The sequence below is a fragment of the Myxocyprinus asiaticus genome, chromosome 27 (genome assembly GCF_019703515.2).
Source record: "Myxocyprinus asiaticus isolate MX2 ecotype Aquarium Trade chromosome 27, UBuf_Myxa_2, whole genome shotgun sequence".
In the NCBI taxonomy this organism is placed as follows: domain Eukaryota; kingdom Metazoa; phylum Chordata; class Actinopteri; order Cypriniformes; family Catostomidae; genus Myxocyprinus; species Myxocyprinus asiaticus.
The window spans coordinates 8,798,304-8,811,194 of NC_059370.1; the positions used below are offsets into that span (position 1 = coordinate 8,798,304).

Consider the following 12,891-nt stretch of genomic DNA (forward strand, 5'->3'; position numbering starts at 1 on the left):
AGGCAACAGTTCAAAAAGGTAGTGGGCAGGGTGAGTGGCGTCCAGAGTGATTTTTTTCCTGCCTTTTTCCTCACTCTGGAAGTGTATAGTTCTTGGGCAGGGGGCAACCAATAATCCTCTCAGCAGTCCGAACTGTCCTTTGTAGTCTTCTGATGTCTGATTTCATAGCTGAACCAAACCAGACAGTTATTGAAGTGCAGAGGACAGACTCAGTGACTGCTGAGTAAAACTGTATCAGCAGCGCTTGTGGCAGGTTGAATTTCTTCAGCTGGCGAAGGAAGTACAACCTCTGCTGGGCCTTTTTCACAATGGAGTCAGTGTGGGTCTCCCACTTCAGGTCCTGTAAGATGGTAGTGCCCAGGAACCTGAATGACTCCACTGCTGCCACAGTGCTGTTTAGAATGGTAAGGGGGGTCAGTGTTGGGGTGTTTCTCCTAAAGTCCACAATGATCTCCACCATTTTGAGCGTGTTCAGCTCAAGGTTGTTTTGACTGCACCAGACAGCCAGCTGTTCAACCTCCCTTCTGTATGCAGACTCATCATCATCTCGAATGAGGCCGATGACAGTGGTGTCATCTGCAAACTTCAGGAGCTTGACAGAGTGGTCCTTGGCGATGCAGTCATTGGTGTAGAGGGAGAAGAGTAGTGGGGAAAGCACACATCCCTGGGGGGCACCAGTGCTGATTGTACAGGTGCTGGAAGTGAGTTTCCCCTGTCTCACAAGCTGCTGCCTTTCCGTCAGAAAGCTGGTAATCCACTGACAGATAGACATGGGAACAGAGAGTTGGTGTAATTTATTCTGGAGTATAGCTGGGATGATGGTGTTGAAAGCTGAACTGAAGTCCACAAAAAGGATCTTTGCATATGTCCCTGGTCTGTCCAGATTGCAGGATATGATGCAATCCTATGTTGACTGCATCATCCACAGACCTGTTTGCTCGTTAAGCAAATTGAAGGGGATCTAGAAAGGGTCCAGTGATGTTCTTTAGGTGGGCCAACACCAGTCTCTCAAATGATTTCATGACCACAGATGTCAGGGCGACAGGTCTGTAGTCATTAAGTCCTGTGATTTTTGGTTTCTTTGGGACAGGAATAATGATTGAGCGTTTGAAGCAGCATGGGACTTCACACTGCTCCAGTGATCTATTGAAGATCTGTGTGAAGATGGGGGCCAGGTGGTTAGCACAGGATCGAAGACACGCTGGTGAGACGCCATCTGGGCCTGATGCCTTCCTCATCTTTTGTTTCCGAAAGACGCAGCTCACATCATCTTCACAGATCTTAAGTGCAGGTCGAGTAGCAGGAGGGGGGAGGAGGGGGGTTGCAGGAGTTGTTGGTGTTTGTGTAAGTGAAGAGTGAGTGTGGGGTGTGAGATTGGGCCTTTCAAATCTGCAGTAGAACACATTCAGGTCGTCAGCCAGTTATTGGTTCCCTACAGGGTTGGGAGTAGGAGTCCTGTAATTTGTGAGTTGTTTCATGCCACTCCACACTGATGCAGGGTCGTTAGCTGAAAACTTGTTTTTCAGCTTCTCAGAGTATCTCCTTTTAGCCACTCTGATTTCCCAGTTCAGTGTGTTCCTGGCCTGATTGTACAATTCTTTATCCCCACTCCTGTAAGCATCTTCTTTGGCCTGACGAAGCTGCCTGAGCTCTGCTGTAAACCACGGTTTGTCGTTGTTGAACTTTAAATAAGCCCTAGTAGGAATGCACATATCCTCACAGAAACTGATATATGATGTAACAGTATCTGTGAGCCCGTCCAGGTCTGTGGCTGCAGCCTCAAAAACACTCCAATCCATGCAATTGAAACAGGCTTGTAGTTCCCGCTCTGCTTTATTGGTCCATCTCTTTACAGTCCTTACTACTGGCTTGGTTGATTTAAATTTCTGCCTGTAGTTTGGAAGAAGATGAACCAGACAGTGATCAGAGAGTCCCAAAGCTGCTCTAAGGACAGAGCGATATGCATCCTTTATTACTGTGTAACAATGATCCAGTATGTTCCCGTCTCTGGTGGGGCATGTGATGTGCTGTTTGTATTTGGGCAGTTCATGTGTGAGATTTGCTTTGTTAAAATAAGTGTAATAATAACTGAGTCCGGGTATTGTTCCGTGTCTGTGATTTGATCAGCCAGCTGTTGCAGCGCCGCATTCAAACACACGTTTGGTGCGATATACCCACTCACCAGAATAAACAAGGAAAACTCCCATGGCGAGTAGAAAGGCTTACAGTTAATAAAGAGCGCTTCCAAATTAGGACAGCACATCCTCTTTAATGTTGTTACATCTGTACACCAACTTTCATTGATATAAATACATGTTCCACCGCCTCTCGTTTTCTCCATTAACTCCATTAACCATTAACGTGATGCGATCCGCTCTGAACAGCTGGAAGCACAGCAAATGTAACGCGCTGTCCGGAATGGCTTCACTCAGCCAGGTTTCTGTGAAGCACAAGGCAGCAGAGGTTGAAAAGTCCTTGTTTGTGCAGGCGAGGAGATGTAGTTTGTCCATTTTGTTAGGAAGAGATCGGAGATTCGCTAAATGAATACTCGGCAGCGCTGTTCGAAATCCGCGCCGACGGAGTTTGACCAGCGCACCGGCTCGTCTCCCTCGCCTGCGTCTATTGAACAACAAAGCCGCGCCTCCAACTAAAATGTCTAGCAAAACGTCTGAATATTCAAAAACCGGGAAAAGATTGTCTGGTACATGCTGTCGAATGTTCAGCAGTTTGTCTCTGTTAAAACTGACTGGAAAAAGATTACTAAACACAGGACAAACAAACAAAAACAACAAAAGAACTGAGGAGCTCCTCACTGAGGCAGCCATCCGCGGCGCCATCATGATGTTTGATCCCTATCCTTAAATAAAAGACATATTTTCAAAATCAATGCCAAAATTTCACAATTTCTGCCAGGGTATGCAAATTTTGAGCACAAATGTGTATATATATATATATATATATATTTATTATTATTATTATTATTATTATTATTATTATTATTATTATTATATTTTTATTTTTATTTTTTTTTCTGATCAGGGTGATAAAGGAGACTCTGGAGAGCCTGGTGAACCTGGAGAGAAGGGTGAGAAAGGGGAAATGGGCCTCTCTGGTCCCACTGTAAGTTAAATAAGTAAATAAATAAATAGATAAATAAATAAATAAATAAATAAAGCATTGTTAATCTAAATTAAAATGTTGTTTGTGTTTTAGGGAATAGATGGGCAGAAAGGAGAAAAAGGAGACTCTATACTAGAGGACAATCTGGTCAGTCTAATTGGATCCAAATTAATTCACTCATTCATTCATACTCTCATCTGAAGTGTACAATAATCTTTAGCTGTGGTTCTGAAAATGTCCATAGGTTCAGATGATTTCACAGCCAGGACCACCAGGACCTCCAGGTCCACCTGGATCTCCCGGATACATGGTGAGACACATTTGAGACTTACATGATAATATTGTGAAAATAACTTTCAGTTCACATGACTGATGACAATTAACTTTAAAGGGATAGTTTATCCAAAAATGAAAATTCTCTCATCATTTCCTCACCCTCATGTTATCCCAGATGTTTTGACTTTCTTTCTTCTTCAGAACACAAACAAAGATTTTTAGAAGAATATCTCCGTTCTGAAGGTCCATACAATGCAAGTGGATGGTGATCAGCACATTAAAGCTCCAAAAAGCACAGACAATTGTAGTAAAAGTAATCCATTCGACTCCAGCGGTTATATGAATGTCTTCTAAAGTGATACAATCACTTTGGGTGAGAAACAGATCAATATTTAAGTCCTTTTCACTATAATTGCTTACTTCCGATCCCCCTCCAATGCACGTCCATGAGGTAAATCAGTTGACGCAGCCTCTTGCGTGAAGCATATTGGCATGTTCACGCAAGAACCAACGCGATACAACCAGAAGTGTAGCTCGACTGGTTTACAACAGAACGCTATTCACAAGCTTCATTAGTTTTTCTTTCATTTGAACATGCCAGCTCGCTTACGTCACACAAGAGGCTGCGTCAACTGATTCCTCTCATGAACGTGCATTGGAAAGCGACTGGAAGTAAACAATTATAGTGAAAATGACTTAAATATTGATCTGTTTCTTACAAAAGTGATCATAGCGCTTTATAAGACATTCATTTAACCACTGGAGACGTGTGGATTACTTTTACTACGATTCTATATTCTTTTTGGAGCTTTAAAGTGCTGATCACCGTCCATTTGCATTGTATGGACCCACAGAACTGAGATATTCTTCAAAAAATCTTCGTTTGTGTTCTGCGGAAGAAAAAGTCATACACATCTGGGATGGTAAGTAATACATTTTCAACGGACTGTACATTCAAAAAGAATGTGGTTATAGTTTACTAAATAATTTGTTGGATAATAATTTACTATATGCACTTAATTGATGCTTAATGAAGAATATTTGGAACATCATACATCATGCCTTTTGTCATTTTGTCACTGTAGCACATTTATCTGACCAATATTTTCAGTCTGAATATGGTGTCTTTTGCTTGATTCTTAACTGCATCATAAGCAAGATCATAAATTTCAGTCATAATGTCATTCAAAGATTGTGACATTCATTATTTGTGTTTTAGGGTCATCGTGGCATTCCGGGTCCAAAAGTAAGTGTTTTTTTGTTTTTTTCTCTTGTACATTGAATTGCTGTGGACTGTAGGTCAGTGAGAAGCTTATGGTCAATGTTATGAGAACAAAGCAAACAATATATTGACTTTTTAAGGCACTTAAAAAGCCAGTAAGGCTTTTGTCTTTGCAATAATGCAATGTCTTTGAATTATCCGAGTTATTATATGTAATGGATTAATAATAATTTTGAATATTATACATTTAATTATCTTTATTTGGGGCCTTTCTCTATAATATTGATAAATGTGATTAATTCGATCTCATGTAATTAATTTGATTACAAATTTAAAACAATTTACAGCCCTAATTAGTGTACATTATGTAGAAATGTACATTAACCAAGATTAATAATGCTGTAAAAATATTCTTCATTGTTAGATCAATCTACTGTTAATGTTAATATGACATTAATGTAAAGTGTTACCATTAAGTTTTAACTTTTATTTAATAATAAATGTAGAGATATCCAGTGAAATCTTTCTGCATGTACTGTATCTAATGCTATGTTGAATGATGTATCTGTAGGGTGATCCAGGGGAAAATGTTAAAGGAGAAAAGGGAGAAACCGGTGCTCCAGGAATTCAAGTGAGAACACATAATCCCATAATGCATTAGTCCATGATTAAAACTAAGAGCCATATTCCCAGGGCATGCTGATTGACTCCAGTCAGGCTTCCTAAGCAACCAATTGGCCCGGTTGCTAGGGTGGGTAGAGTCACATGGGGTAACCTCCTCGTGGTCGCTATAATGTGGTTCTCGCTCTCGGTGGGGCGCATGGTGAGTTGTGCGTGGATGCCGCGGAGAATAGCATGAAGCCTCCACACGCGCTATGTCTCCGCGGTAACGCACTCAACAAGCCACGTGATAAGATGCGCGGATTGACGGTCTCAAACGTGGAGGCAATCCTCCGCCACCTGGATTGAGGCGAGTCACTACGCCACCATGAGGACTTAGAGCGCATTGGGAATTGGGCATGCCAAAATTGGGGAGAAAAGGGGAGAAAATCCAAAACAAAAAGCAAAAAAAGAGAGCCATATTCATAATCATATCCAAACATAAAACATAACAGCATCCATAAACCTACACTGATAATATATAAATACTTGTATCTGTTTTATAGGGCCTACAGGGTCTGCAAGGACCCCCAGGGGCAACAGGATTGGTTGGTCTTCCTGGCACAAAGGGTGAAAAGGTAAAGAACTAATCATAAGAGTAAAAACCATCAAATTCTAAACCTTATCATAATGTCAGAATGTTATATGACATTGGTACTAACTCAGAGAGGCTGCAGATAAAATGTACAATGTGTAGCTACAATGATAATGTGTTTTTCTACATAGGGAAAACAAGGGGAACCTGGATTAGATGTGAGTACAAATCAGTGACATTTGTGATCCCTCCTTTATGTCTCATTGGAAAAGAAGCTTAGTCCTGCTTATTTCAATGGTTAATGAACTCTAGTGAATAAATGAACTGAGTTTTACATTTGAGTGGTATATTTTAGTCCTTGTGTTCCTATATTGTAGGGTTTTCCTGGGATTAAAGGTGACAGGGGTGATCGTGGGGAGAGAGGAGAGAAGGTAACATATCATATTCACCTAATTTTCCCTCTGGAAATCAAAAATGTATCTTCCATTCACACTTTTATTGTGGAGATTGTTTAAAGGAAGGTCCTGCGGGCATTTGTGATTATTACAATTCTCTCATCATTTACTCACCCTCATGCCATCCCAGATGTATATGACTTTCTTTCTTCTGCTGAACACAAACAAAGATTTTTAGAAGAATATTTCAGCTCTGTAGGCCTCGCAATGCAAGTGAATGGTGCCCAGAACTTTGAAGCTCCAAAAATCACATAATGGCAGCATAAAAGTAATCCATAAGATTTAAGTGGTTTAATCCACGTCTGCAGAAGCAACATGATAGGTGTGTGTGAGAAACAGATCAATATTTAAGTCCTTTTTTAAAACAAATCTCCACTTTCACTTTCACATTCACTTCCGCATTCTTCTTTTGTTTTTTTTGGTGATTTGCATTCTTTGTGCATACTGCCACCTACTGGTTGTTGGGGCTGGTCAAAGGTGAAGATTTATAATAAAAAAGGACTTCAATATCGCTTCTGCAGACGTGGATTAAACCTCTGGAGTCGTATGGATTAATTTTATGCTGCCTTTATGCAATTTTTGGAGCTTCAAAGTTAGCATATTTATACAGTTAGCATAATTAGCATATTTATACAGTTTAAATTGGTTAAAATTAAATAAATAAATAAATCTTGTTTCATTCATTTGAATGGTCATGTATTCATAAAAGTTTGGATTTAAATGAAGGCCATATTATTGTTACAAGCATTTATGATATAAAAAATGTTATAGCAATAAGTAATTTTCAGGAAGTAATTATTAGCATTTTATTACATCTGCATAAATGTGCAATAAAGCAGTAATAGGCACCTAAACAGTATAACAACACTATATGTCTGAACTAGTGTAACATGAAATATTTGAATTAGCACGGTTCATCCTTTTCACAGGGAGATCGCGGCCCTGTTGGAAAGAGAGGACTCAAGGGAAAGAAAGGAGAACAGGGACCCCCCGGTCTGGACCAGCCCTGTCCCGTGGTGCGTGCAAACTACTTTTGAGCGGTTTATATTTGTTGATGTGTTTCAGAGTCATACTGCTGAAAACCAGGTGAAAAAACATCCCGGATAATTTCGTCACGAACAACAAAGCTGACCCATCTGGGAACACAGACATTTCACAGACAACTTTTCCCTTTTCCACATTTTCTCACTTTGTCTTCTGTTTGTTTCTATAGGCTGCTATTCTTTTTCAGTTTCACTTTAATTGGTCCCTCCAGTATGTATGTGTCTGTTGTTTGTTTTTAGTCATTATGAGTGTATATATTGTATATCTTGCTGGCAGGGCTCTGATGGATGTAAAAGAGAGGCAGTGGGAATGGGGCATTTGGCACCTGAGGCCCCCTGCCCGCTGGTACAGTATATGTGCCTGCTTTCTCTCTCTATCTGCACTGTTTATTGCACTGATGCCTGCAGTTTTCTCAGCCTTCCTGTCTTTCCTTTTCTACTGCTTTATTAACTGTTCTTTGTCTGTCACTTACATACAGTACTGTGCAAAAGTCTTAGGCACATAAAATGCTTCACAAAAGCATTTGTCTTAAGATGGTTATTTATATCTTCAGCTTTAGTGTGTCAATAGGAAATATAAATGTTAGACTCCCAAACATTACTTTTGCAAATAGAAAAGATTAGAATAGAAGAACAGGGAGCCCTGCAACAGATGTCATGGCCCCCACAGAGCCCCCCCACTGAACATCATGTCAGTCTGAGATTACATAAAGAGACAGAAGCAATTGAGACAGCCTAAACAGATAGAAGAACTGTGGTGAATTCTCCAAGAAGCTTGGAACATCCTATCTGCCAACAACCAAGAAAAACTGTGTCCAGTTGTACCTAGGAGAATTGATGCTGTTTTAAAGGCAAAGGTGGTCACACAGAATATTGATTTAGCTTTTTTATGTTTACTGGACTTTGTATGACATTAAGTGATCAATGAAAACTATTTATGTCATTATTTTTGAAGACATCCTCACTATGCAACATTTTTCACAAGTGCCTAAAACTTTTGCACAGTACTGTAGATACAGCAGCATGTTAACAAAATGCCTCTGAGGTTATTTATCAAAGATTGTAAAGATAATTTAGATACATGATTCATTTTAAGTTATGAAGATCTTTTCAATATTCTGTTAATGGTTCTTGATAAGCATTACTGTTACTATTGCTCATAATTAGGGTTAGGGGTTTTCAGATGATGTGTACACGGATGACACTTTAAAACATGTGGCTTGTTGAGGAGAGCTGTGCTTTTACTTTTCTAAGTGATAAGACTTGTGATTTTTGGCAGATGATAAAACAAGTGGAAAAATCCTATAGACTATTAGACATTGATCTTTTTGAACCAGAACACCCTAGCATCATTGTGGCAAGTTCTGCATGAACAAGCACCAGCACATTTTCTTTAGAAATTGTAAAAATCTAGTTTTATCTGGTGTTGTGATCCTTTGCTGTGTTTGTGTTTTAGGTTTATGTATACTTATTGTTAGTAGGAATTTAGTTGATTAAAAATCAGCCTGATGCCATGAAAATTACTTGACTGTGGCAATATTATTGTAAAATGATATTACATTGTTCATTACACGTATCGCAGCAGTTCTGAGGTGAAATGTCCACTGTGGGGTGCTTAAGCGATTTAAATGTTCCCCCAAACAGATGAGGTTTTTAAGGTTAATGCTCTATTGAGTTTTAAATCAACAAAACCGACATCACTACCCTAAACTTTAAACCTAACCGATAGTGTCATAAAAGCAAATGTGAGATTAAAAACGCAATTGCTGAAGAAACCACGTCATTTTGTGGTGCTTCTATGACACTTTCAGCTCACATGTCGACAGGTGTGCTCTTCAGGACTCGTACTCCCGGTCCTTTGCATCACAAGTGCAATCAGTTGAGCTACCATGCAATTTAATTACACTTCAACAACCTTGTAAATGTCATTTATTTATTTTTTTTGTCTTACAAGTCATGCGCTATAGGAAAAGTGTTTAGATGTCATAAGATAGCATTGTGTGAGGAACAGGGCGATAAGTACGTATTTATTAACTGATAATCTGCTGTTTTACTCGTTATTTCCATAAACGGGAATAAAAGTCATTGCTGTTGTAGCACCTCCAGTGTTCATTTCACCAGGAAACTGCCGAGATACGTACATAGAGTCAAGTAAAATCATTTAGCAAAAATGCAGGTATAGTAATGTGATTCTATGAGACCAGTTTTGTTAACAATGCATGCACAACTGGCTTAGACACAAAGATTGTTTAGTATTTTGTGTGCTGTTTATGCTTGTAAAATAATTTGTGAATTGTAAGTTACTATTTATATAATGTTGCATGAAATTTTATTTACATGAGGTTTATAATAAATTACATAATAACTTGCAGTACATTGAAAATGGATTCCTGGCTCTTACATCTTTTTAATTTATTTTTTTGTTCAAAAGGGTCCAGATGGGCTTCCAATACCAGGCTGCTGGCACAAGGTCAGTTAACTATTATATTTATTTGTGATACTTCAATAACAGTGTCTGTACAGTTCATGTGCACGGCTTTAACATTAATAACTGTCCATCTGAAAATAACTGACTACAAATCTGCATCACTGTAAGTGTACTTTTGAAGTTAATTTGAAGCTGATTTAAAGTCTCATTAAATGCGTTTACATGCACAATACATTGATAACTACCAAAAATCATCTTGTATATTAAAAAAAAAAAAAAAGACTAATCAATAAATAAGTTTAAGGCATTTACATGAGATTTGAAATGATTGATTATACTCTGGTTGTGACTTCAAAATGTATGCAGGCATGCACATGACACTTGCACACATTAGATTAGCTGGTAAGAATGCCGGTGAAGGTGTTTACATGCAGAGTGAAATCAGGTTAATGGGCAAAAATCTATGTGTGCCGATTGACTTCAACCGTTTATGACCTTACCCTGATGAAAGAAAATCGGCCTCTACATGACCTTAAAGGGGTCATGACATAAGGAATACAATTTTCCTTGATCTTTTAACATACTATAATAGTTCATTTTACTATAAAAACATACTGTAAGTTTCAGAACTCAAAACTTCCTCCTCACTGCAAAAAGAGCATTTGTTGAAACCAAGCTGCCAAAACGACTTGTTTTCTACTTCCTCCACATTGTGATGTCACACTGCGGTAGACATTTGCATCTGACCACCTCCACCAAAACACATAAAAGCCTAATTTATATCGGTACTTCTGTAGCCCCACCCAATAGCAGCAATCAGTGAGTTGGCAATGAGAGAGCAGATCAGTCGAGCAGAGAGCCAATCAGAACAGTGGCTGTCAAGTCTTAAAGGAGAAGCAGCACCAAAACAGAGTGTTTCTGACAGAGGATCAGAATGAGGGTGGAAAATGATCATGTGTTTACAAATATATGATATATTTTTATCATATATATTTATATTATATATAATATAATTGTTTTGTGTGTGTGTGAAAAAAATGTCACTATTATGTCACTATTATAAGTGCATGTCAAATAACATATTAAAATAATAAAAAAGACATGTCATGACTCCTTTAAACAATGTCGGCTTATTAAGCATAATAAGATGTAAGATTGTGCATGTAAACACGCTCAGTTATTAAGATGTTAGATTGTTTGGCTTTGGTTTTCTCTAACATCAGTTGTTGTTTTTTTGCAGTGATGTGTAACCTGAGGCATGACGTCTGTACATATTGATGTGATATATGTGGCAATTTCAAACAGCTTTCTCTTTTTTAATATTTTTACATTTTATAAAGCCGGGAGACTTTGATGAAGACTCATCAGTGTTATTTTTTCATAAACCTTTTTTTTTTTTTTTTCTGATGAATCTTTGGACCAAATAGTGGATGCTGCCTTTTTTTGTATCCACTTGGGTTAAACAATCCAAATAAAAATATTTTTTTATCAAACAATTCAAGGAGGAAAAGATGACAGTATTCTTCACTATAAGCTAAGCTGCCTGTAAAGTGCTCACGGACTGTTGCATGGGCATGCTGGACTGACCCACTCAAATGCTGCATTACATTGGTGGGAGTTTTGCATCACATCCCTGTTTGTTTTTAAAGGAACAAGGGATGCTTCAGAAACTCAAGAGGAAGCATCTCTCCCAGTCTTGATGGTCTCCAAGAACACAAGGAGTTTAAATGACTTAATGGTCCCTCAAAAGACAGCATCTCAATAATATCAGTTAATATTGACTGTCCTCAGTGTGTAGGTCGTATGAGGGTGCGAACAGCCCTCAGTTTGGTCAGTATTCTTTTCATGGATGAACTTTACTGAGACGAGCTCTTGGAGAGGTTGTGAGATCAGGGATTGGCTTCATGGATGCAGTTGCTCAGCAACAGCAACATGGGAAGCTCTGACATGGAATGATACAGGACAGATCATTATTTTGGAAATACTATTGAACAGTAATTTACTATGATTTATTTCTCTGTTACTGTTAAATGTTTGGTTTATTTAGTTTTTTTTTTTTTTTTTTTTTTTTTGGCCGATTAACATAAAAATACATCGAAAGCATCAGGAACTGACGCCCAAAGACCAACTTTTGGAGTGCAAGCATTTCTATGTTATTGCAATGGAATATAATCATTGACAGTAAAAGGAGATTCTACGTCCATTTTAAAACAGTGCGGCATAATAGTGAGCAAGAGAAGTGTGTTATATTGTATCTGTTTATTTTTCATTTCTTTAATACTACTGCATCTACATTTTGCTATATTTTGTTAGTGCATATTTGTTGTGAAACTTTGAATGAGATATATGTTAACTGTGACTACCTGCCGTTACAATCCCTTATACATATTCCATATGATTTGTTCATAGTAATTTATGGTATGTACTGATTGCCTTTTGAAGATGGTGATAACTGAAGACGTTTTTGTGAACAGTTTTGAAGTTTTTGAAGCTGTTTTTACATTTAAGAAGGTATTGCTCTCTTATCTTTTATAGCATGAAAGCATAGAAAGTGTTAAAGGAGCAATTTTGTTTATAAGTCATTGGTGAAAATGTGTGGGAACCCTGTACATAAGCATTTATATATATATATATATATATAAAATGATAATTTAACCATAACCAATTATTTTCATGACATTACAATTAACCAGTGATGAATTTGTGTAAAGTTCTTAAATACTTATATTACTACGCAGATACTAGGTTTGGATTTTTATGAGCATTATTTGACAGACTATGTGTTTTGAGAAGCTTTGATTTAAATAACTGTAAAAAGCATCTTGATTGACCAATAACATAATTGAAACATTTTAGAAACAAAACAGAATGGCGTGAAATTACCAAAACATTTTACTGTGTAACTTTTGTTTTTCATTTTATTTACAGTGTTTTAAAACGCAAAGAATGTTGTAATATGAAGATATTAAACGATTTTGCTGCTGAATCAGTCTTTGTATTTAATAGTTGATATGGGATAAATAATAGCATCCTTAGCTACTGCCTGACAGCTATTACATTCATTCATTCATATGCTTCCTAAAATATGTGTTATAAAATAGAAATGAAAGTTTGTTACAAGTTAACCAAACTTGTCTTTCCTCGGAAGAGCC

General features: G+C 37.8%; 1 protein-coding gene across 1 annotated transcript in view; it reads left to right on the forward strand.

Moving 5' to 3' along the window:
- Window positions 1-12,719, forward strand: part of LOC127417628 (collagen alpha-1(XXIII) chain-like) — a 239,450-nt gene extending 226,731 nt beyond the window's left edge. Inside the window, exons 21-32 of the mRNA XM_051657677.1 lie at window positions 3,040-3,120; window positions 3,214-3,267; window positions 3,365-3,430; window positions 4,616-4,642; window positions 5,190-5,249; window positions 5,785-5,856; window positions 6,005-6,031; window positions 6,191-6,244; window positions 7,198-7,284; window positions 7,589-7,657; window positions 9,743-9,781; window positions 11,389-12,719. Coding sequence (XP_051513637.1) covers window positions 3,040-3,120; window positions 3,214-3,267; window positions 3,365-3,430; window positions 4,616-4,642; window positions 5,190-5,249; window positions 5,785-5,856; window positions 6,005-6,031; window positions 6,191-6,244; window positions 7,198-7,284; window positions 7,589-7,657; window positions 9,743-9,781; window positions 11,389-11,439 — 687 coding nt within the window. The 3' untranslated portion in view covers window positions 11,440-12,719. The remainder of the gene's footprint in view (window positions 1-3,039; window positions 3,121-3,213; window positions 3,268-3,364; window positions 3,431-4,615; window positions 4,643-5,189; window positions 5,250-5,784; window positions 5,857-6,004; window positions 6,032-6,190; window positions 6,245-7,197; window positions 7,285-7,588; window positions 7,658-9,742; window positions 9,782-11,388) is intronic.
- Window positions 12,720-12,891: the final 172 nt, after the last annotated feature.